At 43.3% G+C, this 21186-nt stretch overlaps 1 protein-coding gene across 4 annotated transcripts in view; it reads left to right on the forward strand.

Annotated features, from left to right (window-relative positions):
* The first annotated feature begins 1538 nt into the window (after positions 1-1538).
* Positions 1539-21186, forward strand: part of mtss1la (MTSS I-BAR domain containing 2a) — a 42994-nt gene continuing 23346 nt past the window's right edge. For 3 of the 4 annotated variants that reach the window (XM_045223419.1, XM_041890637.2, XM_045223421.1), the window contains exons 1-3: positions 1540-2061; positions 8744-8805; positions 8951-9024. In XM_045223419.1, coding sequence (XP_045079354.1) covers positions 1993-2061; positions 8744-8805; positions 8951-9024 — 205 coding nt within the window. In that variant the 5' untranslated portion in view covers positions 1540-1992. Of the gene's footprint in view, positions 2062-8743; positions 8806-8950; positions 9025-21186 lie in introns of all 4 variants that reach the window. The other variant, XM_045223420.1, reaches the window with a different exon arrangement.

Below are 21186 nucleotides of genomic sequence, written 5' to 3' on the forward strand. Positions count from 1 at the left end.
GTGCGCGTGTGTATGTGCATCCATGTGTGTGTGGTGGCAGATGTGCAGGGTTATAAATTCACAGGATGTTTTTAGGGAATGCTGTGGGGTGACCCCGGTCCCCTGTACACACTCAAGTACACCCCATGATGATGTGGTTAAATCGACATGATGCTCTGGTGGCCTTTTGGTGATGTGGAGCATAATATATGCTCTGTAAGGGATACAGGGTGCATGCATAGGCCTATTATTCATTCAGTCGATGATATATATAGACTATACTGTATATACAAAAGTATGTGGACACCGCTTCAAATTACTGGATTTGGCTATTTCAGCCACACCCGTTGCTGACAGGCCACACAAGCTCACAGAATGGGACCACCGAGTGCTGAAGCGCGTAGCACGTAAAAATCATCTGTCCTCGGTTGCAACACTCACTACCAAGTTCCAAACTGCCTCTGGAAGCAACGTCAGTACAAGAACTGTTCGTCAGGAGCTTAATGAAATGGGTTTCCATGGCCAAGCAGCTGCACACAAGCCTAAGATCACCATGCGCAATGCCAAGCATCGGCTGGAGTGGTGTAAAGCTCACCGCCATTGGACTCTGGAGCAGTGGAAACGTGTTCTCTGGAGTGATGAATCACGCTTCACCATCTGGCAGTCCGACGGACGAATCTGGGTTTGGCGGATGCCAGGAGAACGCTACCTGCCCCAATGCATAGTGCCAACTGTAAAGTTAGGTGGAGGAGAAATAATGGTCTGGGGCTGTTTTTCATGGTTCCGGCTAGGCCCCTTAGTTCAAGTGAAGGGAAACCTTAATGCTACAGCATACAATGACATTCTAGAAGATTCTGTGCTTCCAACTTTGTGGCAACAGTTTGGGGAAGGCCCTTTCCTGTTTCAGCATGACAATGCCCCGTGCACAAAGTGAGGTCCATACAGAAATGGTTTGTCGCAATCGGTGTGGAAGAACTTGACTGGCCTGCACAGAGCCCTGACCTCAACCCCATCGAACACCTTTGGGATGAATTGGAACGCTGACTGCGATCCAGGCCTAATCGCCCAACATCAGTTGGGGTGGGACCAACTCCATATTAATGCCCATATCCATATACTTTTGGTCATGTAGTGTACCTTACGTAGGCTAATGGAAGTTATTCTGCTTGCCTTGAAGAAGAAGAAACAGTGAAAGAAGATTGAACCTGTTCATGTCTTTTTTGCTGCACAATTGTAATGATTTTTACTTGAACTATGTACTAAAGAAAAACATTAAGGTTCCTTTAACTTGAAATAACGTTTGCTTAAAATAACATATTCAGCAGCATATGTGCATGGTGGGGTCTAGGTGTTGTGTTGAATCCATTGTTGCTTGCAACAAAAACTCAGGTTTGATAAACTCAATAATGAACAGGCGCGTGCATGCTGAAAGCACATTTGGAGCTGGGGATATCCTTTGTTTTGCTCTTCAGAGTATCCTTGAATAAGAAGACGGACCCACTTTTGTTTGAATCGGGGGTGTCCCTCCCTCCACGATGCATGTGACAAAAACACTGACCGGCCCCCTTCAATTCCCATGGATCGACCTACAGAACCTCCGCTTCAAGACATCTGTTCCTTTCTAACAGAGCGCGCCCCCGTTTCCAGAGCTGTGACGGAACGACTGACTCTCGTGGTCCCCCGACTGGTGATTTCCACGTTGACTCAAACTCACCCTGCTCTTCTTTTCGCAGTTTGTAGACCAGAGGGAATTGGAACGAGGATTTTTCCTCCTCCCCATCACTCTTGTCCGAGCAGAGTCACCACCGAGCGTCAAAAGCCCGGTGCCATTGAGTAGCCGATTTCTTTTTGTCTGCCCTCTAGCAGGGGGTTTCGCATCCTCCGCGTCTGGCTTGGATGGGAAAGGACAACGAAGGGCGAATGAAAATAACGTGGTTTCTGATGTTTGTATATTTTGCGCTTCTGAACATTTAATTCCTCGAATTCAGTCATCGTTGAGAGACTACTGTGATTATGGAGTCGGTAGAAAAGGAGTGCGGAGCGTTGGGTGGATTATTCCAAGCTATCGTCAACGACATGAAGGTACCAGAGCTCGATTAATGTCGACAGGTTTTGCCGATCTATTGCATTGATGATCAGACGCAATTTACTGCCTTTGTTTCCTCTCCTATTCCCTACCCCCTCACTGGCTATGCAATAGGATAAATTGTGATAAATATTTTTCCTTTGTGTTATTTGCCTGGAGTGGGCAGATTTGTAGGGGGGCAGCTATTCTGGTGACGACCAACATTAGTCTGTCCTTGAATAGAATCAGGCTGTAGATTTTTTTATGAGTTAATATTTGTAGGCTATAGGCTACATACTTTGTTATGCAAAATGTATGTTATACTATTATTATCAATAACTGAATAATAACTGAATAATGTCTGAATAAAAAAGCCGGGGTTCCCATTGACCCACCTCTTAATCAGTCATTGTTACAACCACTGTTATTGTGGATTTCTTGATGGATGTATGACAGCTCCCTAACCTAATCCAACAAACAAGACAAACAACCTATATATCACCTCAACAGCTGGGATGTGGACATATAAAGCATGTGGCACACATTGATCACAGAACCCATAACATGTTTTTAGTGTGTGTGTGTCTGTGTGCCTACACATTTTCCAGTGTCTAACATCAGGCCAATGATGGAGAGAGGGGTTGATTGATCAAATTTGGTGACCCCTTCTCATCCAGGAAGGCACCTCTTTGACAAAGACATCATGTGTCAAATCATATGGCCATTTTGGCCACTAGGCCCTGGTCCCTAGTGGCCATGGTCTGGCTCACGACACGAAAGTAACATTTGTAGTTTTTTTCCTAATTACTCAGAGATCGATAGAGCTAGAGACTCCATATTTTATGACAAACAACTTATATATGTCCTCTATCATTAGCAACTCTAATTTAATTTATAGGATGAATTAGTTGAAATTAAATAGACAGAGAACAGAACTACTGTGCCGTTATTTTTGTACCTGTTGGCAGGGCGGGAGTAACACAGCATTGGGATGGAACTAACAGCTGCACAATATCTGTCTTATCTCCATGTTTCTGGTTTGTAATGCTCATTACTTTCAACAAATGTACTATCGGCCATAATTTCATGTTTGTGTCGATTTTAATAATTTATGCTATAGGTTCATAATTTATGAAAATGAACCATGCGTCAACATCACAATGTTGCGCAACCACAATATTTTTCCTTACAATATTAATCGGACTAAAATGGATCACATAATAGCTATATTAACCATAATTTTCTCATCTCACCTTAATGGGAATGTAGTAGGAGATGTTTTTCAAAATGTTCAATGACTATTCATGCTTAGCCCTACCAATCAGGTGCGCTCAAGCTTTATTCTCTTCACAAACGGCAAACTCATCATGCTTATCACATATCCATGGCTTGACAGGTAATTGACCCCCAGAATAATAAAAAATACACTACATGACCACAAGTATGTGGACACCTGCTCGTCAAACATCTCATTCCAAAATCATGGGTATTAATATGGAGTTGGTCCCCCCTTTGATGCTATAATAGCCTCCACTCTTCTGGGAAGGCTTTCCACTAGATGTTGGAACATTGCTGCGGGCACTTGCTTCCATTCCGCCACAAGAGCATTAGTGAGGTCGGGCACTGATGTTGGGTGATTAGGCCTGGCTCGCAGTCGGCGTTCCAATTCATCCCAAAGGGGTTCGATGGGGTTGAGGTCAGGGCTCTGTGCAGGCCAGTCAAGTTCTTCCACACCGATCTCGACAAACCATTTCTGTATGGACCTCGCTTTGTGCACAGGGGCATTGTCCTGAAACAGGAAAGGGCCTTCCCCAAACTGTTGCCACAAAGTTGGAAGCACGTAATCATCTAGATTGTAATTGTATGCTGAGCGTTAAGATTTCCCTTCACTGGAACTAAGGGGCCTAGCCCGAACCATGAAAAACAGCCCCAGACCATTATTCCTCCTCCACCAAACTTTACAGTTGGAACTATGCATTCGGGCAAGTAACGTTCTCCTGGCATCCGCCAAACCCAGATTCGTCCGTCGGACTGCCAGATGGTGAAGTGTGATTCATCACTCCAGAGAACGCGTTTCCACTGCTCCAGAGTCCAATGGCAGCGAGCTTTATACCACTCCAGCCAATGATTATCATTGCTCATGGTGATCTTAGGCTTGTGTGCGGCTGCTCGGCCATGGAAGCCCATTTCATGAAGCTCCCGACGAACAGTTCTTGTGCTGACGTTGTTTCCAGAGGCAGTTTGGAACTCAATAGTGAGTGTTGCAACCGAGGACAGACGATTTTTACACGCTATGTGCTTCAGCACTCGGTGGTCCCATTCTGTGAGCTTGTGTGGCCTACCACTTCGCGGCTGAGCAGTTGTTTCTCCTAGACGTTTCCACTTCACAATAACAGCACTTACAGTTGACCAGGGCAGCTCTAGCAGGGCAGAACATTTGATGAACTGACTTGTTGGAAAGGTGGCATCCTATGACGGTGCCTTCAGTAAGGCCATTCTACTGCCAATGTTTGTCTATGGAGATTGCATGGCTGTGTGCTCGATTTTATACACCTGTCAGCAACGGCTGTGGCTGAAATAACCGAATCCACTAATTTGAAGGGGTGTCCACATACTTTTATATATATAGTGTATATTTAACTACTAACCTGTCGATAAAACCTTATGTGAGAAGCTGATCCATTAAGTCAATTGATTAAAGCATAATTCTAATTATGTCATATATAACTTTCAAACATTTAGTCACTTGTTGATATTTTGCTAACAATATAAAAGCAATATGAACTAGAAGAGGCAATGGCCTGTGCTTAAACGTTTTCTTTTATTCCATGTCATCAATTTACATTGTGTTACTTTCGTCCCACCTGTCTCTATTGTAACTTCCCCCAGGCTAACACCCAAGACTAGCTAGCATGATACTTGAAACCTATGCTGTCATTTAGTCACTAGATGGGTTAAGAAAATGACATGTTTGGAACCTTAACAACTAAACAGAACTCTACAACCGACAAATATTTCCGGGTCCGTTTTTTTACTTACATTGCTCAAAACCACTTTTTGTTGATAACTCGTCGAAGCATGGTCAGACTGGGCTGTTTTTTTGCAGGGAGGTCGTCCTCCACATTAGGAACGTACTGACTTCACTACGTCATTCTAGCTTCTGTGTTATCTGAGAAAAAAGTTGTGTTACTTTCACCCTGTGTTACTTTCGTCCCGGCTCTCCCCTACTCACCATAAATAGGACTAGGAGTTTTTCCTGACCACATAATCTGGAAAACTCTGGGCTTTAGTTATAAACTATATAAATATAGAAAGTGTCATGATCTGACCAGGAGGAACTCTGGACCCTAGTTATAAACTATATATAAATCGTATATATAGAAAGTGTGAGTATATATATAATGATTATGTCCTTCCTCTCTCTAGGCTTGTAGCTCTGGTTCTAAAAAAGGATTGTTCACACTGCAGGCCTTAATGCTCAAATAATGTTCGTTTTTTTCAAATCCATTTTGGAATACTGAATATCCAAACAGCAAGTTAAAAGTGACCAAATCGGATTTGTGTGTTTTCAAACAGCAGCCAACTGCCAGTGTGAACAAGGCTTAAGAGGCTGAGGCTCCAATCCTGAAATTATAAAGGAGAATTTGAATTGAATTACTTACCGGGCTAAATAAAGGTTAAATAAGGTCATGTCATTTAGAAAAACTTCTGGCCCTAATAATAAAGCAACAGGACCCACTCCAGTTCCTATCAAACGTATCTGTATTCGTCTCTAAGTAGTAGTGCTGATCTAGGACCAGGTCCCCCCTTGTCCATTCATTTTAATCTAAATGGCAAAACTGATCCTATATCAGCACTCCTACCCTGATCCCTGGTATTGATAATCTACTCACAGTGTCTAACTGGCCATGGCCACTCGATACCCTCTATTTATGGGCCGTTATTTGTCAAGCACTGTAAGACGCTCAATGAGATCAGCACTTAGTATCGGCATTTCATACATTTTTTGTCGTCATCGTGTCTACGGGAGCAAAACAAGACTTGAAGAAAGGAACCTATTGATAAATAGCTGGAATCAATGGGTCCAAATTCAGAAAACCTTACTCAGCAGTCAGCAGAACTGGGTCGTATTCACTGCCCTCAAATTCAAATCTGGACCTCGAAGCCAGTTCCACTGTATTTGTTAATTCTTCCCCTCTAATCAGGGACTGATTTAAACCTTGGACACCAGGTGGGTGCAATTCATTATCAGGTAGAACAGAAAACCAGCAGTAGTCCAGACCTCGTAGGGTAAGATGTTACAGGAGGGGGGTCGCAGTTCTGGAGCGATCCACTAGGTGTCCTCCTCCGACAACCTTAGGCACCTCCTCATTCACAGTCTGGACTAATCATGATCCTATTGGTGTCACCTGTGTCTACCTGTTCACCTGTGTATTTATGCCCTCACTTCCCTGTGTTCCCTTGCTCAGTTTTCTCTGCTAGTTTCTCTATGCCCAGCAGTACTAATCAGTGTCTGATCGGAGACGTATGTACAGGGACTTGAGAAGTGTTCTCCCTGTTTCTCTTCATAGTTAGTATTTCGTATTTTGTCTGTCAGCCTGTTTTTGGAGACTTATTTGCTCCGCCTTTCTTTTATCGGTCTGTTATTTTGTATCCTGGCTTCAGGACCACCAGTAAAGTTCCTTGTTTCACCATCTCTGCCTACTGCCTACTGTATATCCTGCACCGCACCTGGGTCACACCTCACACCAACCCTTACAGTAAATTGAATACCCCTGCGCTAGGGCATGCAATAGAAAACGTTTTCAAGCGTTGCAACGGATAAAGGAAATTACATTTCTTATTGGACAAGTCCAAGTAGTCCCTCCCAGTTTCAGTCCATTTTCTTCCGTTTGGTGCCTAATGAATATTACCCAAGTGCCTAGTGCTTGGCCTCCTTCCTGGCCAGCCAAGGAGAGAATTAGCCCCATGTCTCTATGACTAACCCAGCTATGTAGGGTAGGTACACACTGTCAGTGTTGCAGCCTGTTGAGAGCTCTGCCAGTGTATCACTGACTCCCCTATATCCAACAGCGCAACATGACACAGACCAGCCACCATCTGATGCAGTTATATAACAGCCATCCCTGCTCTCTTCAGATTAATTAATTAACTGAGAAAGGCAGGATCTGCCTGGATTTTAGGAGCTCTGTATGTGTGTTTATGTGCTCACGCGCGTGTGTGTGTCTTCCTTCGCTGCACTGCGTGGATCTCTTAACCCTGCATTCACCCTGCTCCCTCAGCTGTCCTGGCTCAACCTCCTCTCAGCCTCCTCCGTCGTCGCCGGGAGGCGCGGGGCTGAAAAGCTGATTAGCCACCTGTTGCAGCCCAGTGAAGACAGACAGGGAGAATGGTGAAGCATGGGGAAAACATTTTAACAGTGAACGTGATATTCCTTATAGTGTAACCAAATCACTTTGTGACTAGTTAATTTTCTCATAGAAATATCTGGAAAACATGGGATCTCTTCTTGGGAGGATATGAGGAGAGAAATAGGATGAGAGTGAATGATCTGGGATGTTTTTTCGCCTATTTTCTCCTTTCTCTGCAGTCTTTTCACTTCTCTGCAAGAGAAGATTGTGAATATGTAGACAGGCTATGTCCCCTTCTCTCTGGGCTCTATAAGAGGCTAAGGCTGGGCTCCAGTCATAAACATGTTTTGTGTTTGGGCTGGGGCCCAGGGCTGGAGGGAGGCAGGTTGCATGTGACTGATCATCCTCAGGGAAATCTGATCCAGTCTGATTCCTTAAAGGTCCAATGCAGATATTTTTATATCAATATCAAATCATTTCTGGCTAACAATTAAGTACATTACTGTGATTGTTTTCAATTAAAATGGTCAAAAACAAACAAAAATAGCTTCTTAGCAAAGAGCAATTTCTCAAGCAATTTATCTAGGACTATCTGGGAGTGGTCTGAGTGGGGAGGGGAAAACTGAAAACTAGCTGTTATTGGCAGAGAGGTTTGTAACTCTCTTTCCAATTGGTCTATTAACTCATTTACTGCCTGCCAGGCAGGCCAAAACTCCATCCAACCAAAACAGGCAAAAATTCCAGGCGTTCTTTTTCAAACAGCTCTTACACTAAAAGGGTATTATAATTTTTAACATTTCACAGTACTATTCCAACCTCATTGTGTGGAAATGTATATAAAGCACAGGAAAATCATATTTTTGACTGCATGCAACCTGCTCCGTCCCCCCCAATTTCCCCCTTCCCCCCTCCACATACACCCCAGCCTGGCCCTGCAGCACCCCACAGGAGCAGGGATGCTATTAGGTAGTCACACAGTCTGGGAACGTTGTAGCAATGTAGTTAAATGCCCCTTTAAAAGACATGTATCAGCAGAAGTGTGTTCTGTAGGCATACTGTGTTGGTTACAATACTTACCCTTGGGGAAGAAGCTACCTTTCAGAGTTATGCACCCCTGTTGGGCACATGTTTAATTTTCACAGTCAACTGTGTTTTCAGCTTGGTTAGGTAAGAGAGAATATGCAAGCTTGATAGGACGAGAATGTATTATGTTGTTCTGAGTCATACAAATTAGTAATATCAAAATGCTGAGCACAGAAAGTGCTCCAAAGTGCTGGTCAACTGGAACAAAGCATGATGTTTGTGGCGCAAAAGGTTTTAACTAATGTTTGATTCCTTTTTCATCCAGAGTTCCTATCCAGTGTGGGAAGACTTCAGTGCCAAGGCCACTAAACTGCACTCCCAACTCAGGTGAGACCTTAATTTCATGTCCTATCCCTCTTCAGTAGACTGGTAACTCTAAATGTCTTGTGTTGACATTCTGGACTATTGCTGGTTTCTAGTCACTGTTGATGTTGAATGCTGACTGCTGTTTCCTCCTCCTGTGTACATGTAGGACCACAGTTCTGGCAGCAGTGGCATTTCTAGATGCCTTTCAGAAGGTGGCAGACATGGCAACCAACTCAAGAGGTAAGGAGAAAGTAGAAGGAAGAAGGCCTTTTTTAATATCTTTGTTTCCTCTCCCTTGACTCAACCATTCTGAAAACATTGTATAGGTGAAACTAATATCCTCAACTCCTACAGTGATTTTGTTATTGCTTTCACTTATCTAGTGCTTTCACATCAGTGTGGCTCAAAGGAAGGGGATTGAATGGGATCTTACGCACGTACAAATTCGAAACATATTGTGGCGGTTTTGGAGCAGTGGCTTCTTCCTTGCTGAGCGGCCTTTCAGGTTATGTCGATATAGGACTCGTTTTACTGTGGATATAGATACTTTTGTACCGGTTTCCTCCAGCATCTTCACAAGGTCCTTTGCTGTTGTTCTGGGATTGATTTGCACTTTTCGCACCAAAGTACATTAATCTCTAGGAGACAGAACGCGTCTCCTTCCTGAGCGGTATGACGGCTGCGTGGTCCCATGGTGTTTATACTTGCGTACTATTGTTTGTACAGATGAACGTGGTACCTTCAGGCGTTTGGAAATTGCTCCCAAGGATGAACCAGAAGCTGTTTAAAGGCACAGTCAACTTAGTGTATGTAAACTTCTGACCCACTGGAATTGTGAATTATAAGTGACATAAAGGCACTTAACCTTAATTTGCTTCAGGGACGCCGTACTACTATGGCTGACCCTGTAAAACAACACTTTTTACTGCACCTATCCGGTGTACAGTCGTGGTCAAAAGTTTGGAGAATGACACAAATATTAATTTTCACAAAGTCTGCTGCCTCAGTTTTTATGATGGCAATTTGCATATACTCCAGAATGTTATGAAGAGTGATCAGATGAATTGCAATTAATTGCAAAGTCCCTCTTTGCCATGAAAATGAACTTAATCCCCAAAAAACATTTCCACTGCATTTCAGCCCTGCCACAATTGGACCAGCTGACATCATGTCAGTGATTCTCTTGTTAACACAGGTGAGAGTGTTGATGAGGACAAGGCTGGAGATCACTCTGTCATGCTGATTGAGTTAGAATAACAGACTGGAAGCTTTAAAAGGAGGGTGGTGCTTGAAATGATTGTTGTTGGTTAGCTGCTAGTAAGAAAACACGTGCCGTCATCATTGCTTTGCACAAAAAGGGCTTCACAGGCAAGGATATTGCTGCTAGTAAGATTGCGCCTAAATCAACCATTTATCGGATCATCAAGAACTTCAAGGAGAGAGGTTCAATTGTTGTGAAGAAGGCTTCAGGGCACCCAAGAAAGTCCAGCAAGCGCCAGGACCGTCTCCTAAATTTGATTCAGCTGCGGGATTGGGGCACCACCAGTGCAGAGCTTGCTCAGGAATGGCAGCAGGCAGGTGTGAGTGCATCTGCACGCACAGTGAGGCGAAGACTTTTGGAGGATGGCCTGGTGTCAAGAAGGGCAGCGAGGAAGCCACTTCTCTCCAGGAAAAACATCAGGGACAGACTGATATTCTGCAAAAGGTACAGGGATTGGACTGCTGAGGACTGGGGTAAAGTCATGTTCTCTGATGAATCCCCTTTCCGATTGTTTGGGGCATCCGGAAAAAAGCTTGTCCCGAGAAGACAAGGTGAGCGCTACCATCAGTCCTGTGTCATGCCAAAAGTAAAGCATCCTGGGACCATTCATGTGTGGGGTTGCTTCTCAGCCAAGACAATGGGCTCACTCACAATTCTGCCTAAGAACACAGCCATGAAGAAAGAATGGTACCAACACATCCTCCGAGAGCAACTTCTCCCAACCATCCAAGAACAGTTTGCTGACGAATAATGCCTTTTCCAGCATGATGGAGCACCTTGCCATAAGGCAAAAGTGATAACTAAGTGGCTCGGGGAACAAAACATCGAACTTTTTGGTCCATGGCCAGGAAACTCCCCAGACCTTAATCCCATTGAGAACATGTGGTCAATCCTCAAGAGGCGGGTGGACAAACAAAAACCCACATATTCTGACAAACTCCAAGCATTGATTATGCAAGAATGGGCTGCCATCAGTCAGGATATGGCCCAGAAGTTAATTGACAGCATGCCAGGGCGGATTGCAGAGGTCTTGAAAAAGAAGGGTCAACACTGCAAATATTGACTCTTTGCATAAACTTAATGTAATTATCAATAAAAGCCTTTGACACTTATGGAATGCTTGTAATTATACTTCAGTATACCATAGTAACATCTGACAAAAATATCTAAAAACACTGAAGCAGCAAACTTTGTGAAGACCAATACTTGTGTCGTTCTCAAAACTTTTGACCACGACTGTATGTGCCAATAAATTATATTACTGCCTTCGGGAAACACGAATACAAGCCGGTGCGAATGACCAGTGCACACTGGTGTTGTATAGAGGTGCCTGCCGACCTGCTTCCCACTGGGCAGCTGTATCATGGTCTCGCCAGTGATAGTTAACGTGGCCAAATGTTTTCCTCCCAATTTTCTTTTAATTCCAAGTAGTAGAACAGCCTTCATGTCAAATCGTATAATATTGGTAACCATCTGGATGCATGTCACCAGGACACAGATTCAATGGGGAGAGCATGGACAGCAAGTAGGTGTTTCACGACACCGGTACACACTGTCCTTCGCCTTGCCTGCCGAGCTCTGCTCTCCCGCAGTTCTGTTAACGTTACGACAAGGGAAGTATCTGGCAGCTGGCTAGCTAGCTAGCTAATGTAGCCAACCCAACTCTTGTGTGGCACTACTTGGTGGGCGCGGTGTGTTGTCGTTCGTCACTACACGAATATCCCCTCTTGCCACACCCCCTAGTCTGCGGTCTGCAGATAGACCCTACTCCAAGTTTTGGTGACCTGTTTTGGCTCGTGAGCGCTACTTTTAAAACTAATGGGTGAAATTATACAAAACCTTTAACGTATCTTTAAGACTATCGGGAAGCACTGTATCTGCTATCTGCAGTATACCGGCTCTATGGTCATGTCCAGATTCAGTCCTGTATCTTACTTTAAGATCTGAAATGATGGGTGAATCTGCATGGAAACAACCCACTAAAGTGTAAAGCTGAGCTTATTGTATGTAGGGCTGGTTATGAGGTCGTGTTTTGATCTGCTTTGTCACTGTATGGAGCGGCAGACAGATCCGATGTAGGACAATGATTAAAACAGATTTCCACCCAGTTGATCATCGAGAGCAGTATTTAGGTCAAAAACCTACACACACAGACATATGCACGCACACACACAACAGCTGGTGCTCAGCCACCTGACCTTAGACCTCATGGTGACACACACACACGAAGCAGTCGGTAGAATCTTGTAGTCTACTATGTATACTTTACATGTGTACCATCCTATAGAGAATAATCTATACCTCCACATAACCACCTCTGAGTCTGTATAGTCTGCACAGCCAATCCACTGTTCTATAGTCGCCCATTCATTACAAATGAACTGATGAATAGGGTAACATGTTATTTGGATAGTCCATTTGTATATGTCAACAGCATCGTCTAATGATAGTTTACTGACCATCTACAGATAGGACTATCCAAATAAAGTGTTATCACGAATAGGGATACGCCAGCTAACAGCCAAATGTGACTGCATCACTGATGAGGCTGCATCACTAAACCTAAAGTGAGGTCAGATGCTGTAACAGTGGGCCGCCAGGTGTGATGAGGCTGGCCGATGGCCTACACATAAGAAGGTCCAATATGTCAGTCATCCTCACAGCATGGGAGCTCTCAGAAGGGCTGGATATTGGCAACATCAACCTATTCTCACTAGTCATACAGTGAGGGAAAAAAGTATTTGATCCCCTGCTGATTTTGTAAGTTTGCCCACTGACAAAGAAATGATCAGTCTATAATTTTAATGGTATGTTTATTTGAACAGTGAGAGACAGAATAACAACAAAAAAATCCAGAAAAACGCATGTAAAAAATGTTATAAATTAATTTGCATTTTAATGAGGGAAATAAGTATTTGACCCCCTCTCAATCAGAAAGATTTCTGGCTCCCAGGTGCCTTTTATACAGGTAACGAGCTGAGATTAGGAGCACACTCTTAAAGGGAGTGCTCCTAATCTCAGCTTGTTACCTGTATAAAAGACACCTGTCCACAGAAGCAATCAATCAATCAGATTCCAAACTCTCCACCATGGTCAACACCAAAGAGCTCTCCAAGGATGTCAGGGACAAGATTGTAGACCTACACAAGGCTGGAATGGGCTACAAGACCATCGCCAAACAGCTTGGTGATAAGATGACAACAGTTGGTGCGATTATTCGCAAATGGAAGAAACACAAAAGAACTGTCAATCTCCCTCGGCCTGGGGCTCCATGCAAGATCTCACCTCGTGGAGTTGCAATGATCATGAGAACGGTGAGGAATCAGCCCAGAACTACACGGGAGGATCTTGTCAATGATCTCAAGGCAGCTGGGACCATAGTCACCAAGAAAACTATTGGTAACACACTATGCCGTGAAGGACTGAAATCCTGCAGCGCATATACAGGCCCGTCTGAAGTTTGCCAATGAACATTGAATGATTCAGAGGAGAACTGGGTGAAAGTGTGTGGTCAGATGAGACCAAAATCGAGCTCTTTGGCATCAACTCAACTCGCCGTGTTTGGAGGAGGAGGAATGCTGCCTATGACCCGAAGAACACCATCCCCACCGTCAAACATGGAGGTGGAAACATTATGCTTTGGGGGTGTTTTTCTGCTAAGGGGACAGGACAACTTCACCGCATCAAAGGGACGATGGACGGGGCCATGTACCATCAAATCCTGGTTGAGAACCTCCTTCCCTCAGCCAGGGCATTGAAAATGGGTCGTGGATGGGTATTCCAGCATGACAATGACCCAAAACACACGGCCAAGGCAACAAAGGAGTGGCTCAAGAAGAAGCACATTAAGGTCCTGGAGTGGCCTAGCCAGTCTCCAGACCTTAGTCCCATAGAAAATCTGTGGAGTGAGCTGAAGGTTTGAGTTGCCAAACGTCAGGCTCGAAACCTTAATGACTTGGAGAAAATCTGCAAAGAGGAGTGGGACAAAATCCCTCCTGAGATGTGTGCAAACCTGGTGGCCAACTACAAGAAACGTCTGACCTCTGATTGCCAAAAAGGGTTTTGCCACCAAGTACTAAATCATGTTTTGCAGAGGGGTCAAATACTTATTTCCCTCATTAAAATGCAAATCAATTTATAAAATTTTTGACATGCATTTTTCTGGATTTTTTTGTTGTTATTCTGTCTCTCACTGTTCACATAAACCTGCCATTAAAATTATAGACTGATCATGACAAAATCAGCAGGGGATAAATACTTTTTTCCCTCACTGTATATATATATATATATATATATATATATATATATATAGAGAGAGAGAGAGAGAGAGAGAGAGAGAGAGAGAGAGAGAGAGAGAGAGAGAGAGAGAGATCACGGGTAGAAATACACTGGGGAAAATGGGCGACACCTGGAGGGAGGTGGAGACAATCACAAAGACAGGTGACACAGATCAGGGTGTGACAGATTATGTAAATCTCTGTCACTCATACGCCCACTCACAATCCTACCCCATCACTCTCCCAGTGACATTAGCTTTAGGATTAAAGACAGACATCATCGCATCCAGGGCAGCAACATCCGAATGATGCAAATGCACACAGTATGGAGAGAGATGTTCTAAAACTAATGATTAAAGAAGAATTGGCTCCATTGCACCATGGAAGCACAATCAAGCCCAGATAAAATATTTGAAATGATTTCAAATAATATTTAAACCCAAGTCTGCGGAAGACACACAGCATCCCAGGTTATAGACCGTAAACAGGAGTAACTGATGCCTGTGTCTATGTAAAGAAGATGGAGATTCTGAATGTTCTAATCTGAATCATTAGCGATTTGTCAGTGACACCAATTCCATTCCGTTTGTCCACTGGGAGCCCTTTGGTGCTCAGTGCCAGTCAGTGGACTCTACAACCGCAGCCATTAATTTGGCAGGAGGAATGTCGATATTTATTGTAACCGGCTGGTGCTGGAGAACGATGACCCCTGAACTCTCACTACAGGCTGGATAGTGTGAAGTGGTTTGGGCCATTTCACCTCCCTGGTTTGTGGTACAACCGGGTTCGCTGGGATCTCTACAAGTGTTTAAATAGCTGGTTCAAGTGAGGGAGATAAAGATAGAGTAGATGTTAATTTACAGCATCAATAGTGTTATTACATTGTTGTAGAGAGAGACAGAGAGAGGAAGAGAGAGTGTGTGTATGTATATTAGTCTTTGTGTGTGCGTTAAGTAGTCTATGCGTGTGTCTTTATGTGTCTGTGTATGTGTGTTTATTAGTCTGTGTGTGTGTCTTTATGTGTCTGTGTGTGTGTTTTATTAGTCTGTGTGTGTGTCTGTGTGTGTCCGTGTAGGGGTTATTGTGCTATAGGGGTCTGCTCTGTGCCCTGACTCCCTCTCAGCATCAAGGGACGGACCACAGCTGCTGGCACAGCTGGAGATTTCATCTCGTTCTTCCCATTTAATCTAGCCCCCGACACACTCACCCCATCACCCCATTAACTCACCACCCATCTCACACACTTACCCCATCGCCCCATTAACTTCTACCTCTCATTCTGCACTCAACCAAACATCCACCTGTCCTGTCACTGTTCTCCCACTCACAAGTTGAGAGAGGGAATGAGAGGAGAGAAAGCAGGAGGAGAGGAAGTACTGCTGTGGAAATGGACACTGGGTATTATTGGGAAATGGTCGAACTCAGCCTAGCATCTGTCTTCAAGTTCCTCCTTAACCGCACAGTCTATTTGCTGATTGTGTTAAATAGTTGTTTTCTCCTAAAGAGGCAAACGTAACATAATGTAAATGGAAGATGTTTCCTCACTCTTTTTGCTGTTTGACTCGGTTTATGCTTGAAGTCCTGCTGTGTGTGTGTCTTCAGTGGAGGCCTTTGCCTTTGGATGGGTGGTTGGGACTTCAGACAAGGATGTGGAAGTGTGTGTTGGATAATATTTCTTCATTCAAGTTTCAGGCTGATGTGTAAGGCCTGTTACTGCCCAGTGAGTTAGTAGGTAGGATAGGGGGAGGGGGTGGGGGGGGAGTAAAGCTATCAGGTTTTAGGGTGGGTGAGTTGGTCCTCTATATTTTGATGAGGCTGAAGGGGGTCTTCACACTGGGTGAGGATGGGGGGAGTTACTATAGGCCCCCAATCCCCCATATTTGGATAAGAGAGGGTATGTTCTCCAAATTTGGGTAAGTGAGGGAGCAGGGGTATGTAAGTGGCAGTGGATGAGGTTGGATGGAATGGGGGATGTGTTGGGATTTTCACAGCTCTCTGTAGCCAGGAGAGAGAGAGGCATAGAGTTAATCCTCTTCTAGCTTCACTCCAACACACATAACAGACTCACTCACTCACTCACTCACTCACTCACACTGGGGGGGTGGGGGGATGTTGTAGTAGATCAGTGTGTCAGTGAGGCAGTAATCCTGCTTGGCCGCTGTGCTTCTCTGGTTTGGCAGATGGCACGGATATCCCTGTCCGCCATCTGGACAGCCTGGTATGGGTGTGTGAGATACAGCCCTGCCCCGCGCCACACAGTACAGCCCTGGAGATTACTGTCAGCTCCACCATCATAGCAGCGGAGCTATTTATATGAACATGTCACAAAACCAGAGTGGGCCCATGTCATATGGTGATACAAGCCTAGTTTTATTTGGGGAGATGTTGGAGTGTGTACTAGCCTGGTCCCAGATCTGTTTGTGCTGTCTTGTCTCCTATGGTCATTGTTGACCAGAGAGCACAAACATATCTGGGACCAGGCTAGGGGTGTACTGTATATGGGCTGAATTGTGTGTAGGCTAGATGCTAGATGATGTACGTGTGGATTAGAATATGTATGGGCCAGGATTATTTAGATGTGGACATGATTGTGTGCCGTGTATTTGTTATTGAATACATAGTGGTTGCGTGATGCTCTTTTCACCATGGCATGCTATTCCTACTGGTTGTTTTGTGTTTTATTACATTGTAATTGTGGAGTGAGTCTTGAATGACCACAATCGTTACAGCGGTCTGTCCGTCCGTCTGCCTGTCTATCTGTCTGCCTGCCAGCCTGTCATGGCTGTGGTGGCTCTGAGTTCCCATGTGCTTTCAGGAGCATTAACCTCAGGGCCTTTGGTAACCTGCGGTCACCCCCTAAACCCCCAAATGAATGTTTCCAATAATTATTATTACTACAGAGAATGGAATGTACTTAGTATTTTATTCGGATTCCCATTAGCTACTGCTAAAGCAGCAGCTACTCTTCCTGGGGTCCATACAGAACATAAAACATGACATAATACATAACATTAATAGACAAGTACATCACAAGGACAGAACTACTTAAACGCTTTCATACATTTATGCCTTCATAATCATGTGATTCCTAGACGCTACTGAATGCAAATGCAACACACGAAAACGAAAATGCAATAACAAGGAAGTACGTTGCAAATAGGCTGACACTTTTTGCTAAATTCTTCTGATGTGAATAAAGCTACCTTGTTTCTATAGTTGGGTGATTCTGCAACTACGGGCACTTCTATGTGCTCGGGGTACATTTTTTGGGATTTTATAAAAAAATATATTTTTTAATTCTTTATATGCTAAGTTCACCCCACACATTTTAACACCTCTCTATCAAGTATTTTATCTACTTTTATATTTATATATTTATATATATTAGGAAACCTTAAAAATCACTTAAAATAATTTATATATTTATATATATTAGGAAACCTTAAAAATCACTTAAAATAATATTCAATACAAGTTAATGTAGAAATGTATAAGAAATGTGTTATAAATAAATTGTATGATATTTCATTTTCAACTAAAATTGATGTTTAATGACGTGATGGAAATTACATTTGTCTGTGGCTGTCTGGGAAAAAATGAATATATACATTCCTGAATAGTATGATCACAGCCATTATCAGATATTGTTTCTAGACAAATCAAAGGAAATTATAATACTGGTAAAATGGCTTGCAGGGCCAAAGTTCCCGAAGTTGCAGAATCACCCAGTTACTGCCCGTAATGATTTTCCTGGGGTAAAGTATAGACTTTTTACAGTTACCACCTGCAATCGGTTTCCTGGGGTAACATGTCATCTCTTATAGGTGTAGGCCTTTTGTTGCAGTTACCACCCGCTATGGGTTTCCTGGGGTAACATGTCATCTCTTATAGGTGTAGGCCTTTTGTTGCAGTTACCACCCGCTATGGGTTTCCTGGGGTAACATGTCATCTCTTATAGGTGTAGGCCTTTTGTTGCAGTTACCACCCGCTATGGGTTTCCTGGGGTAACATGTCATCTCTTATAGGTGTAGGCCTTTTGTTGCAGTTACCACCCGCTATGGGTTTCATTAGTGAAAATGCAACATTCATGAACATGCATAAATAACCAGGACAGTGTTCTACTTACATCCTTCACTTCGTTCATAGAATGAACTTTCATCATACAGGGCTTCCCGTAGCCCTTTCCTGCAGTCCAATTACCTAGTGGCCTCATGGGAGGAATTTTATTATTATTTTTCATAATTTCATAATTAATAAACATTAAAAACCCGCCGAAAATCCGGTTTTGTTATATTTCAGTCTTCTGGGATGTATATAAAGTGTAATATTGGGATGCAAACTCAAAATGTAATAGATTTCAACTCTATATCTGACATGGTCCAGGTGTCTTATTTTTGTTAAACCCATAACCATGTGTGTGAGGTGTATACTTTCGTTTCAAAGTAGATTTGTTTAAGACTACCAAGAAACATTCTGTGTGACCCTGATTTAGCCCACTGCAGTAAAAGGTTAACATCCTTCATCCCCATTCAACTCATAAAATAAAATGAACTAAACTATCAGACATACAGGCTTCACTTTGCATCCTTCACCCCTGCTCATAAACATTAGCTAAATTCCTTGAATCTTGAGGAACGGAGGGAAGGAGAGAATAATATGAGAGAAAGAGAGAAAAACAAGTCTCTTGGCTCTGTGTAAGGAACACTCTACAGGCGAATACCAAGCTTAGAAGACAAACATTAGAGTTGAGGAGAACACTGTGTTCAGCTATATCCTGTAAGGACCCGGATGGAGGGGAGCAAGGGATACGAGGAGGGGAAAACAGAAGGAGAGAGGAAGAGGGACCGAGATAAAGGAATGCAAACTAAGGCAATGAGGGAGGGAGTGAGTGACAGAATAAAGATACGGTTGGGATCATGGAAGGAGGTAGGTTGAGAAAAAGTGGAGTTTTCCATGGAGCTAAGACAGTGTTTCCCAAATGGTTTAGCAGGACCCATTGGAGATCCCATTGGGACCCCTTAAAAGGGGGAGGGAAAAATACTGTATCTTCATGGGTGAAATCTACAGTATTACTCAATCTCGTCACAGTGAAATGGCAGCCAGGTCACCCTTGATACAAGTCAGTATTCGAGGTCCATCCATGTCTGAGGACATTGGGAGATGACGTGGAACCGGCCACTAGGGGCAACAGTGAGCACTGTTACCTTCAAGTAGGTTTCAGTTTTGCTAGGGCGTTGTGGACGGGGATGATAGAATATTTTTGTTTTTGTTTTAAGCCTATCCTTAAAGCTTACCTTAACCATTCAGAGTTAATGCCTAACCTTAAGATTTCGGAGTTAATGCCTGAACTTAACCTTAAACACTTAGAAATTTGACATTTGTAACAACTTCAAAATTTGACGTTTGAGAAACATGGATGAGTGTCTAATTCTGATGTGAGACTGTGAGAGCTAGTTGGAAATGGACCTTGAAAACAAGACAGTAGAGGAAGGACACATGGATGGAGCACAGCGAGTGATACTGGTAGGCTACTTGTTGTTCTAGACTAGAGTGAGGAACTTTCAACTACAATGATACATACGACAGACATCAGTTTCTCACAAATGTGGAAAACAATGAGAACCTAAAGTGCTATACACACTGTGGTGCGTCACATCTGCTTGTTGTTTATCCAATATGCCTATGAGGTGACTGTCCAGCATCATTCCCTCAGGCTCAGTTCAGGGTGTCCCTGACTGTCAGCTCTATGCCAACGCTCCCAGTCTCAGATGGAGAAAAACCCTTTTGGCTTTGCTAGTAGCCTGCTCAGTGCTCTGGAACAATCGTCTGGGGAATAGGTCTATAAATCTCCTCTGTCTCCCTCTCTCTGTCTTCCTCTCTCTCTCTTGGTGTGTCTCTCTCTCTTCCTTTCTTTCTCTCTCTCTTTCTGTCTTCCTCTCTGTCTGTCTCGTAAAACGTGTTGTTTTTCTCCTGCGTAGCTCCCTAATGAAAAGCATATTTGGAGTGGAGAGGGACAGACAGACAGGAGTATTTGTAGCAAAACTTCTGTCCCAATGCAAGAAGCTCCTTCTGCAGTAAATATCTCTACCTCCTCATTTTTCTCCTTCTCCTCCTCTTTCTCCTCCTGTCCATCATCCTAATACACTTCAGAGTGTGTTGTTGACAGCACAGTCCACACCACACTATGTCACATGTGGTGGTTGTGAAACCTGACTGTATGTTCTGTTAAAGATGCACTATGCAGAAATCGCTCTGCCATTTCCTGGTTGCTAAAATTCCAATAGTTTGCCTAATTTCAGTTTATGTGACAAAACAAGCAAGTATAGTGTACACAATCATTGTACCATCTAAACCGCTGTGAAGTATATTTTCCATAACCAAAAATATTGTATTTTTAGCTGTTTTGAAGCTGGTGTACATAACCGAAAGTAAAAGACGCAAAAACTAAACTTAAGAATGGGAATCATAGAAATAGTGCACATAGAACAGATCTACCGGTTCTTAGACTTGCTTTCAATGATAATGACAGATCTGCAGTTGAAGTCGGAAGTTTAAATACACCTTAGCCAAATATATTTAAACTCCGTTTTTCACAATTCCTGACATTTAATCCTAGTAAAAATTCCCAGTCTTAGGTCAGTTAGGATCACCACTTTATTTTAAGAATGTGAAATATCAGAATAATAGTAGAGAGAATGATTTATTTAAGCTTTTATTTCTTTCATCACATGCCCAGTGGGTCAGAAGTTTACATACACTCAATTAGTATTTGGTAGCATTGCATTTAAATTGTTTAACTTGGGTCAAACGTTTCCGGTAGCCTTTCACAAGCTTCCCACAATAAGTTGGGTGAATTTTGGCCCA

Source organism: Coregonus clupeaformis, chromosome 11 (assembly GCF_020615455.1).
Source record: "Coregonus clupeaformis isolate EN_2021a chromosome 11, ASM2061545v1, whole genome shotgun sequence".
NCBI lineage: Eukaryota > Metazoa > Chordata > Actinopteri > Salmoniformes > Salmonidae > Coregonus > Coregonus clupeaformis.